The 10,929-nt window shown below is 52.6% G+C and overlaps 1 protein-coding gene across 8 annotated transcripts; it reads left to right on the forward strand.

The window, feature by feature from the left end:
• Positions 1–61: 61 nt before the first annotated feature.
• Positions 62–10,720, forward strand: smarca4a (SWI/SNF related, matrix associated, actin dependent regulator of chromatin, subfamily a, member 4a). Of its 8 annotated transcripts, none has more exons than XM_053851343.1 (34): positions 62–375; positions 1,797–2,060; positions 2,135–2,270; positions 2,799–3,245; positions 3,345–3,440; positions 3,513–3,768; positions 3,958–4,084; positions 4,156–4,329; positions 4,405–4,578; positions 4,646–4,813; positions 4,931–4,981; positions 5,058–5,188; positions 5,254–5,317; positions 5,393–5,496; positions 5,615–5,762; positions 5,826–5,989; positions 6,073–6,139; positions 6,214–6,324; positions 6,426–6,668; positions 6,733–6,846; positions 6,907–7,014; positions 7,073–7,159; positions 7,240–7,286; positions 7,357–7,523; positions 7,593–7,756; positions 7,824–8,090; positions 8,593–8,670; positions 8,746–8,964; positions 9,035–9,297; positions 9,362–9,470; positions 9,546–9,647; positions 9,715–9,847; positions 9,907–10,046; positions 10,122–10,720. In XM_053851343.1, the coding sequence occupies exons 2-34, from the start codon at positions 1,839–1,841 to the stop codon at positions 10,152–10,154; spliced, it is 4,914 nt and encodes a 1,637-aa protein (XP_053707318.1). In that variant the 5' UTR covers positions 62–375; positions 1,797–1,838; the 3' UTR covers positions 10,155–10,720. The 8 variants fall into 8 exon arrangements, with proteins under 8 accessions (XP_053707318.1, XP_053707320.1, XP_053707323.1 ...); XM_053851345.1 differs by having other exon boundaries at positions 9,365–9,470; XM_053851348.1 differs by having other exon boundaries at positions 7,824–8,051.
• The last annotated feature ends 209 nt before the right edge of the window (positions 10,721–10,929 follow it).

The raw sequence follows: 10,929 nt of genomic DNA on the forward strand, positions 1-10,929 counted from the left end.
GCTGTGGTCTTTATGATGAGATGGTTTTGGAAAACAGTTTTTAAACGAACAATATTGTAATTCGTCTATTCACTGGCGCTTGTTTTCAACGCGGCCTTTCAAGTCGAGGGGAAACCCTCATTTTAAATGAAGATCGTGGAAGGATAAACGGAGATTATTGTTCTTTTATTCGCGTGTCGAGCTACCATCCCCCCACGTCACCACCGCTGACGGCGAGGCGGCGGTAGAGGGCGCTGTAGATCTCCTGCCTGCCGTCCGCGAAGGGGGGTGAAGGAAAAAACCAACCGGGTAGGTCGCTCTTTGTTTCTGTTGGAAGGAAAAACCAAGAGACGCTGCGACCGGCGAGTTTACCAAACATCACCTCTCACCGCTTCTGTAAGTCCCAACTTGTTTTTCCGAGGCGCCAGGCCCGGTTCGCTCAGTGTTCCGCGGGATTTGAGCGTGTTTGTTCGGTTCGAAAGCAGAACGGAGACGGTCAGGACTGCGCGGTGGCGCGACTCAGAGCGATGAATGAAATTTGTTTTTGGAACGAGAGCGGAGCACCGAGCCAAGGGTACGGGAGGCGCCGTGGATCAATCGTCCTCAGCGGAGAGACAAGGATGCTCTAACTTTTCACGTATTTATCCCCTAAAACAAGTCGTTTTTCTGCGTCTGAACGGCCTGGGGAGCATGGCCGGCTCGGCTAACATCACTAGCTCACTAGCATGCTAATCGATTCTCTGTCTTCACAACGTCTCGTCCGTCACTACTACTTTGTATCTGTCTTCAGCAGTCCCTCTTGGACAGTCATTCCAAACCGCCGTCACGGAGAACAACTCGTGAAAAGTTATTTAAAGTACTTTAACCGTCTTTTTTCAAGCGTTAGCTTTCAAGAGGAAACCGGGCAAGGCCAGGCTAACAGTAGCAAAATTAAACAGTCAAAGTCAGTCAGTCAAATTGGTGTTTTATTCACTCGCAATATGATCAATGTAAACAGTGGTTAACACTCATTCCTTTATAGAACGATACCTTTCACCTCCAATGTGAATAATTATTTCGGGGTTTACATTGAAGTCAATCTAATTCCCCATAAATTCATCTCGAAAGTAGAATTAAACTCAATGATGGCATTGCATTTTCAAATTGTCTTTTGTAATATAAAGAATAAAAGTGACCGTTTCATTTGATGTGAGATTCCATCAATAAACAATGAGTTATGTTAGTAAGTAAAAGTTTGTTTCCCTCCAAAACTAGACCCTATATTAATGCACTCACTCCAGGTCAAACACCAAATTCAAGCTGCTAGATTTTTAAAAACAAACCATTGTTTTTAAAAATCTAGCAGCTTGAATTTGTTGTTTTATTATTTGAGCATGTCGGCTGTGTTTCTCACATGCATGTTTCTCTCTGTTAAAGACGTCTCTGGATATTACTGTGATGTTTTTGTTGATAGTTGTGTTTACTTACCACTATGACTTCCACTGAAGACATTTAAACCAAATTAATATTGTTTTCTATACATTGATCCTCTCTCTGGTTCATCTGTTGTTGCCATTCAAGGCTGTAGAATTTTGTTTGTGTCTTTAATAAACATATTTCAGCATGACTGAGGTCCCACTGAACCTGAGGTGAAAGTAGTGTTGAAGCTGACGGTGTTGCTCTTTTTGCTGTCAGCAGTTGCAACTGTAACTCTCATTTACAGTATAGACGACAAACGCGTGATCTTTGTCGTGTCACTTTTTCAGTCATGTGACTGCATAAGCCGCTTTATGAAACAAAAATGCAATGGCTTGATCATGAATCGTCTGGCTCCTCAGGGGTGTTTTTTGCTGCCGTACATTCCCAGAGCCCCGTGTGAGATGTCCACCCCTGACCCTCCGATGGGAGGGACACCTCGGCCCGGTCCCTCCCCAGGACCAGGGCCATCTCCAGGAGGCATGATGGGTCCAAGCCCAGGTCCCTCTCCTGGTTCAGCCCATAGCATGATGGGTCCCAGTCCCGGACCTCCTGCATCAGGACACCAGCACCCTCCACAGGGACCCTCAGGATATCCTCAGGACAACATGCACCAGATGCACAAAGTAAAGACGTTTGACCTTTCACATCTGCAGTTGAGCTAAGCGGAGACTATGGCTAACTCTCGTTTCACCTCAAGCAGCCCATGGAAGCCATGCACGAGAAGGGAATGCCTGATGACCCTCGCTATGGCCAGATGAAGGGCATGCCCATGAGGCCCGGGGGCCACGCAGGGATGGGCCCCCCTCCAAGTCCCATGGACCAACATTCTCAAGGTAAAACCCTGAGTGACTTTTTTTCTGCTGCTTCACGAAATGCCAGGACATGTTTGTTGTAGCTAGGTGGCGCTACACGTGTAAGCGACAGTCGTTTTATTTGACTCGACTGTGAGTGATGGCTTTATATGAAACAGGCTCTTTCCAAATCGAAGCTTTAGGACCTCATAAAACTTGAGTTCTGTCTCGGATGAGAGGTTCTGGAGGACAGGGTTGTTATCTGGAACTGTGCTCAGGAACAACAGTATGGTTGTGTTTCGAGTCTGTATGAGCACAAGGTGTGTGAGCCGACAAACTCATCCATCCAGTTTCTCCTCTTGTGTTGCTTGTCTGGCTGCCGGAGCTGCCGGCAGTTTGAGAACAAGCAATGAGGCCGAGGGGAATCCGGTGAGGAGGGAGACGACAGCACCTTTGAAAGCTGGAATTTCACTTCTTCAATCTTTTATTTTTTCAAATCAAATAAACATACAAAATAGTGGTTCCTTGTTGATACCGTCAGACGTGTGTCAAGTTTACTTTCGTCCACAGGTTATCCGTCGCCACTCGGCGGGTCTGAGCATGCCCCCAGCCCTGTCCCAGCCAACGGACCCCCGTCTGGACCCATGATGTCAGGTGGACCCCCGGGCCCTGGCTCAGGCCCCATGGAAGGAGGTGGAGACCCCAACCAGGGAATGGGGCAGCCGAGCCGCAGCGGCCCCCAAGGTCCGGGTGGACCTGGTGGCGCAGCGGGCGGACCAGGTGGCCCAGGAGGACCGACGCCTTTCAATCAGAACCAGTTGCATCAACTGAGAGCTCAGATTATGGCCTACAAAATGTTGGCGCGCAGTCAGCCGCTGCCCGAGCACCTGCAGATGGCCGTGCAGGGGAAGCGCCCCATGCCAGGGATGCAGCAGCAGCCCATGCCCAACATGCCCCCTTCCTCTGGACCTGGAGCCGGGCCAGGACCAGCTCAGGCAAACTACAACAGACCTCATGGTGGGTTTTTAGAATGACTGTAATGTCCAGCATAGCATTATGACCACCTCCATGTCTGTATGACCTGGAGTTTTGACTTTCTTTAAAATGCGTTTTCAGGCATGGTTGGACCCAATATGCCACCCCCTGGACCTGGAGTCTCTCCCGGTATGCAGGGTCAGCCTACGAATGGCCCCCCGAAGCCCTGGCCTGAAGGTACATTTTTACCTCAATATGCAGCTGTTTTATTATGTGACAAAACATTCTAAAAAGGCCCGACTCTTGCAGGACCGATGGTGAACGCTGCTGCCCCCTCCAACCCTCCTCAGAAGCTGATTCCGCCCCAGCCTACCGGCAGACCCTCCCCTGCTCCTCCGTCAGTGCCGCCAGCTGCCTCCCCGGTGATGCCTCCTCAGACTCAGTCCCCCGGGCAGCCGGCCCAGCCCCCGACTATGATGCTGCACCAGAAGCAGAATCGCATCACTCCCATCCAAAAACCTCGCGGGCTGGACCCAGTAGAGATCCTCCAGGAGAGGGAGTACAGGTGAGGGGAAGAACACGTCCGTGACCCTCTCTGTGATGGAGGGAGTGGGACCTGTAATCCAAGCAGTTGTACGCTAGGAGATGGAAGCATGTGAATCTTATCAGTCCTAGTTTAGTTTCTCTTGTGTCTCGACTAGTAAACGGATAAATGCTGAGCCTTTGGTTCTGGTGTTGCTCCCCCTCCCCCCAGGCTGCAGGCCCGTATTGCTCACCGTATCCAGGAGCTGGAGAACCTGCCAGGCTCTTTAGCTGGTGACCTCCGCACCAAAGCCACGATCGAGCTGAAGGCCCTGCGGCTGCTCAACTTCCAGAGACAGGTGAGACCCAGGACCATCCCTGAGTGTGATGCTGATTTGAGATGGTGTGTGGTGGTTCTGTGCGACTGCAGTTGCGTCAGGAGGTCGTCGTCTGCATGCGCCGAGACACAGCTTTGGAAACCGCCCTCAACGCCAAAGCCTACAAGCGCAGCAAGCGCCAGTCTCTGCGCGAAGCTCGCATCACTGAGAAACTTGAGAAACAGCAGAAGATTGAGCAGGAGCGGAAACGCCGACAGAAGCACCAGGTAGAGACGTCGACCCGTTTGAAGGCCGAGGCAGAAGCATGAGGTAGTTCGAATCACCTTTGTTGTGGTCATCAGGAATACCTCAACAGCATCCTGCAGCACGCCAAGGACTTTAAAGAATACCATCGCTCCATCACTGCCAAGATCCAGAAGGCCACCAAAGCCGTTGCCACCTACCACGCCAACACCGAGCGCGAACAGAAGAAGGAGAACGAGCGCATCGAGAAGGAGCGTATGCGGAGGCTGATGGTGAGTCTGAAGCTGCACACTTCATCATGACCTTTTCAGAGCGTGACGCCTCTTTCTGCTCCTCCAGGCCGAAGATGAGGAAGGTTACCGAAAACTCATCGACCAGAAGAAAGACAAGCGCCTGGCCTACCTGCTGCAGCAGACGGACGAGTACGTGGCCAACCTCACTGAGCTGGTGCGAGCTCACAAAGCCGCGCAAGCTCTCAAAGAGAAGAAGAAGAAGAAGAAAAAGAAGGTCGGTGTTGTTCGAGTGCGACTTTGCCTCGTCTTGCTCTGAGATTAGGTTGTTAAAACTACCGTTCTTGGTGGTTCAGTTTGACTTGTGAGTAATGTACAATGATGATTCTTGCAGAAGCCTGAGCCAGCTGAAGGTGGCGGTGCTGCTCTTGGTCCTGACGGAGAGGTGCGGGGCTAGTTCCTTTTCAGTCTCTCGCCTTTTGTGTCAGGAAATATAAGCTTATCGTGTGTCTGTCCTGCAGCCCTTGGACGAGACCAGTCAAATGAGCGACCTCCCAGTCAAGGTCATCCACGTGGACAGCGGGAAGATCCTGACGGGGGTGGATGCACCGAAGGCGGGTCAGCTGGAGGCCTGGCTGGAGATGAACCCAGGGTCAGTTCTGAAATCAGAGTCACATCGACCGCTCAGAGCCATAACTTTGCTCATGTCCTCTACAGATATGAAGTAGCGCCTCGCTCAGATAGTGAAGACAGCGGCTCGGAGGAAGAAGAGGACGACGAGGTGCGTCATCTTCAGTGTGCGCGATACTGGCAGGGAAAAGTTCTGTGAATTGACCCGCCCCTTTTCTCCGAGCAGGAGGAGGACTCTCAAGCTGCTTCGTCACAGTCCGATGAGAAGAAGAAGATTCCTGACCCGGACAGTGAAGACGTGTCTGAAGTGGATGTCCGGCACATCATCGAGTAAGAAGTTCGCTGTGTGGAATGTTTCTGTGGGGACACACCGGCAGAAGGATTCTAGTTCCGTTGTCCCTCTTCTTCATATCAACAACGGTCTGATCGGAACCCTCTCCTCCATCAGGCACGCCAAGCAAGACGTGGACGACGAGTACGGCAACGCATCCTTCAACCGCGGCCTGCAGTCATACTACGCCGTCGCTCACGCCGTCACTGAGAAGGTGGACAAGCAGTCGTCGTTGCTGGTCAACGGGCAGCTCAAGCAATATCAGGTAAGAAGCGCTGACGTCTGCGCCGTGGCAGTGGAACTCTCTCCTCATGTCTCCTCTGCTCAGATCAAAGGTCTGGAGTGGCTGGTGTCGCTTTACAACAACAACCTGAATGGCATCCTGGCTGATGAGATGGGTCTGGGGAAAACCATCCAGACCATCGCCCTCATTACTTACCTCATGGAGTACAAGCGCATCAACGGGCCCTTCCTCATTATTGTACCTCTCTCGTAAGTCCTGCCTGGTCACACCCACCACAACACACTTGCAGTCCTCAAATCAGACTTGTTGTTTTTTATTCTCTCTGTCTCAGAACTCTGTCGAACTGGGTGTACGAGTTTGACAAGTGGGCTCCGTCTGTGGTCAAGGTCTCTTACAAGGTCAGTCACGGCCCATACGCTCCTGTTGGGTCAGGCTCAGGGAGTGACGCCGCTGCTCTCTCCTCTCGCATCAGGGGTCTCCCGCTGCTCGCCGTGCGTTCGTGCCCATCCTGCGCAGCGGCAAGTTCAATGTCCTGCTCACCACGTACGAGTACATCATCAAAGATAAGCAAGTGCTGGCCAAGGTGCGTGGTTATCCAACAATGTAGCGTGCTATATCGAGGGGAGAAAAGCTCTGCCCTCCAGGTGGTGCAGTCAGATGTAAAACCACACTTCTCCTGTGCAGCTGCGTTGGAAGTACATGATTGTGGACGAGGGCCACCGTATGAAGAACCATCACTGTAAGCTGACTCAGGTTTTGAACACGCACTACTTGGCCCCCCGGCGACTGCTGCTGACCGGGACGCCGCTGCAGAACAAGCTGCCCGAGCTGTGGGCGCTGCTCAACTTCCTCCTGCCCACCATCTTCAAAAGCTGCAGCACCTTTGAGCAGTGGTTCAATGCACCCTTCGCCATGACCGGAGAGAAGGTGGGTCCCTCAGAGGAGCTCCCGCGAGGCGCCTCCAGATAACTCACAGGTGTGTTCCTCTCAGGTGGACCTGAACGAGGAGGAGACCATCCTCATTATCCGTCGTCTGCACAAAGTGCTGCGGCCGTTCTTGCTGCGTCGACTGAAGAAGGAAGTGGAAGCTCAGCTTCCTGAAAAGGTTGGAGTCCTTTAAACTGTGCATTTAAAAAGTAGAAGCTAAAGAGAGGGTTGCTTTCAGGTGGAGTATGTGATCAAGTGCGACATGTCGGCGCTACAGAGAGTGCTCTACCGACACATGCAGGCCAAGGGAGTGCTGCTCACCGACGGCTCCGAGAAGGACAAGAAGGTAGGAGAGGTGACGCTCGGCTGGAGGATGAGGTCCTGACTGGCTTTGTTCTCTGCAGGGTAAAGGTGGAACGAAGACCTTGATGAACACCATCATGCAGCTGAGGAAGATCTGCAACCATCCCTACATGTTCCAGCACATCGAGGTACTGGGCCCTCAGACGTGTGGCCGCGTGGAGTCGTAACCTCGCACGAGTGGTGGAACTAATTGTGTTTCTTCTCGCAGGAGTCTTTCTCTGAGCATCTGGGCTATTCCGGTGGGATCGTGTCGGGGTATGTCACATGCTTTGGTGTGACGGTTGACCCAGGATCAGTGGGTCACCCTTCTTTTACTCCTCCTCAGCCCCGACCTTTTCCGCTCCTCCGGCAAGTTCGAGCTGCTGGATCGAATCCTGCCAAAGCTGCGGGCCACCAACCACAAAGTGCTGCTCTTCTGTCAGATGACCTCGCTTATGACCATCATGGAGGACTACTTTGCGTATAGGAACTTCAAATACCTTCGTCTGGACGGTGAGCAATCAGGAGCTGGCTTATGAAACTTGAAGCTTGGTCTGACGGAGTCATTTCGAACCCCTACAGGGACCACAAAGGCTGAGGACCGAGGAATGCTGCTGAAGACCTTCAACGATCCGGCCTCGGAGTACTTTGTGTTCCTGCTGAGCACCAGGGCTGGAGGCCTGGGTCTGAATCTGCAGTCCGCCGACACGGTCATCATCTTCGACAGCGACTGGAACCCTCACCAGGTAAGCCCTGAGCCGAGCTCGAGGAGAAGCCCCGTGGCTCACTGCCGATCTCTCACCCCTCCTGTAGGACTTGCAGGCTCAGGACCGAGCTCACCGGATTGGCCAGCAGAACGAGGTGCGCGTGCTTCGCCTCTGCACCGTCAACAGCGTGGAGGAGAAGATCCTGGCGGCGGCCAAGTACAAGCTGAACGTGGACCAGAAAGTCATCCAAGCTGGCATGTTTGACCAGAAGTCTTCAGGCTGTGAGCGCCGGGCCTTCTTACAGGCCATTCTGGAGCACGAGGAGCAGGACGAGGTCGGGGCCCGCGGAGGCTGCCGCACTAGGGGGGCGTGGGTGGGTGCGACCCGCAGCCGTGCAAACACTGCCCACCCACCCACTTCCACCTGTGCGCTACCCTCTCTCTTCTCTCCTCTTTCTTCCCTTGGTTTGCTCGTTTCCCCTCTTTCCTCAGGAGGTCTATCGTCCGCACACTTTTTCTTCCTCATCACATACTTTCAGTGGCTTTCTCTTCCGTCTTTTCTCTTCCTGATTTTCCGACTTCTAGTCTTTATTTTATAAGCTAGTATTCTGAGCGATATATATTTTAGACTCGTGATATTGTTGCGACTGAAGCTGGACTGGCCCAGGATCATCAGAACCTTTAGAGGGAGATCATATTTCTAGTCTACATTCATAGTCTACATTGCTCTGGTGTTGTTGCCGTTTCACCAAACGTTAGGTCTGCTGCTCCTGTTGAGTCCAGACACGTGGTGGTCCAGCTCCAGTTGCGACCCTCTCTGGTGCCGCATGGTCTGCAGCGCAGGTCCTCTGACTCCGTGTTTTGTCTGGTCTTCAGGAGGAGGACGAAGTCCCGGATGACGAGACGGTGAACCAGATGATCGCCAGAAGCGAAGAGGAGTTCGAACAGTTCATGGTTGGTCCCACCTCCGTTTTCTGCCCACTATGGCGTTCTGTTTCGGCTGCTCCATCACACTTCTGACCCCTGCAGCGCATGGATCTGGACCGGCGCCGTGAGGAGGCGCGCAACCCTAAAAGAAAGCCTCGTTTGATGGAGGAGGACGATCTGCCTGGCTGGATCCTGAAGGACGACGCCGAGGTGGAACGGCTGACTTGTGAGGAGGAGGAGGAGAAGATGTTTGGGCGAGGGTCCCGGCAGCGTAAAGAGGTGGACTACAGCGACTCGCTCACAGAGAAGCAGTGGCTGAAGGTCAGCGCTCAAACACGGACTTGTCTTTGTGTCTCGGTGTTTAATCGGTGTCTGTTGCCACCTTCTGTAGGCAATCGAAGAAGGAAACCTGGAGGACATTGAGGAAGAGGTCCGCACCAAGAAGACCACTAGAAAACGCAAGCGAGACCGCGACCTGGACGGAGGTCCGTCTACGCCAAGTTCCAGCGGCGGCCGAGGCCGCGACAAGGACGATGAAGGCAAGAAGGCAAAGAAGCGCGGACGACCGCCGGCAGAGAAGCTGTCGCCCAACCCGCCCTCGCTCACCAAGAAGATGAAGAAGATCGTAGACGCGGTGATCAAATACAAGGACAGGTGAGACATGTGTGATGAGGGTCAGTGACCGGCCAGTGGACCTCAACGGGACTCTCTCATGCAGCAGCAATGGAAGACAGCTAAGCGAAGTGTTCATCCAGCTGCCGTCTCGCAAGGAGCTGCCCGAGTACTACGAGCTGATCCGCAAGCCTGTGGACTTCAGGAAGATCAAGGTGGGCGTCTCTGCGGAGCGGGAGTCGGAGCTGTTGCCCCAGTCTCCTCACCACCGCTGTGTTCTGTCCCAACAGGAAAGAATTCGGAGCCACAAGTACCGCAGCCTGAACGACCTGGAGAAGGACGTGATGCTGTTGTGTCAGAACGCTCAGACCTTCAACCTGGAGGGCTCACTGGTCAGTCCGCCGCTGACAAGCTCCGAGCCCGGACTCGCCTCGCTCACTAACCTCTGTCCATCTGCAGATCTACGAGGACTCCATCGTGCTGCAGTCCGTCTTCACCAGCGTGAGGCAGAAGATCGAGAAGGATGACGAGAGCGAAGGGGAGGAGAGCGAGGAAGAGGAGGAGGAGCTGGACGAAGGCTCGGAGTCTGAATGTGAGTGTGACAAAGCAAGTCCAGCACAATGAAGCTGATGCCCTGGTCTGCTCCTGCAGCTCGGTCCGTGAAGGTGAAGATTAAACTGAGCCGGAAAGAAAAGGGCGACCGAGGAGGGAAGGGTCAGAAGCGAAGGGGCCGCGGTGCCCGAGCCAAACCTGTGGTGAGCGACGACGACAGCGAGGAAGAGCAGGAGGAGGTGAGACACATTCACTAGCCTCTTTGCCTCCCATTGCTGAGAGTTGCCCACTGAACACCGAGGTTTCTCCTGCAGGAGCGTTCGGCCAGCGGCAGCGAGGAGGACTGATCCGACCAGCGGCCATTGAGCTGCTGGATTGACTGGACTTTATATATTTTACTTAGATACAGCAGGGAGACGGCCAGTGGAGAGGATCCATCTAGACCAGCTGGTTTTAGTGAGACTATTGTACTCTCTAAATTAAGTATACCATCAATTAAAAAAGAAAAAAAAAAGTATGAACGACCACCTCCATATTTAAACAGTTTTCCATGAATAGTAGTCTTTTTTTTTTCTTTTGTGTTTTTCCATGTACGTGGAGTCGGACAGCTCGATTTAGTCGACACGAAGTTATCATGTGAACGCGGCCAGTTCTGCTCCGGGGTGGCCTGGCCTTGTTTTTGAGTGCATGTGGTGCGTGTCTGTGGAACTGCACATGGACGTGTGTCTTTGTTATTATCTGTGTAATTTAAGACTACAAGCGGGATCACGGTACATCCCAACCCGTAGCCCCTCCCTCTCAGGTGGGCGTGTGCAGGGGGGAGGGAGGGACAGGACCATTTTTCTCGTGTCGTTGTCACTGGATTCCAAAAAGTACAATAAAGGCATCTCTTAATAACAACTGCCTCTTAGCTTCGATGTGCAGCAATGCTGGATCTCACAGAAAGATGGCGGTGTTTCCCCGTTTAAAACTATATGAATAGGATTTTATTTAGCACGATTGTCAGAAAATAACTTGTTTTAATGCAAACAATCTGTAGCTACATATTAACACGTTTATTTTATTTAGTCAAAAACTGGGTCGTTTAGACAAACGGGGGTACCGAAACGGAAATTCGAATAG

Source organism: Synchiropus splendidus, chromosome 19, assembly GCF_027744825.2.
Source record: "Synchiropus splendidus isolate RoL2022-P1 chromosome 19, RoL_Sspl_1.0, whole genome shotgun sequence".
Taxonomy (NCBI): Eukaryota; Metazoa; Chordata; class Actinopteri; order Syngnathiformes; family Callionymidae; genus Synchiropus; species Synchiropus splendidus.

Bases quoted from the DNA above. Each gene is read 5' to 3' on its own strand.
- smarca4a (XM_053851343.1), top strand. From the start codon at position 1,839: ATGTCCACCCCTGACCCTCCGATGGGAGGGACACCTCGGCCCGGTCCC. The intron at 3,246-3,344 runs GTGGGTTTTTAG...ATGCGTTTTCAG, and splicing joins AAACTACAACAGACCTCATG to GCATGGTTGGACCCAATATG. The intron at 3,441-3,512 runs GTACATTTTTAC...CGACTCTTGCAG, and splicing joins CCCGAAGCCCTGGCCTGAAG to GACCGATGGTGAACGCTGCT.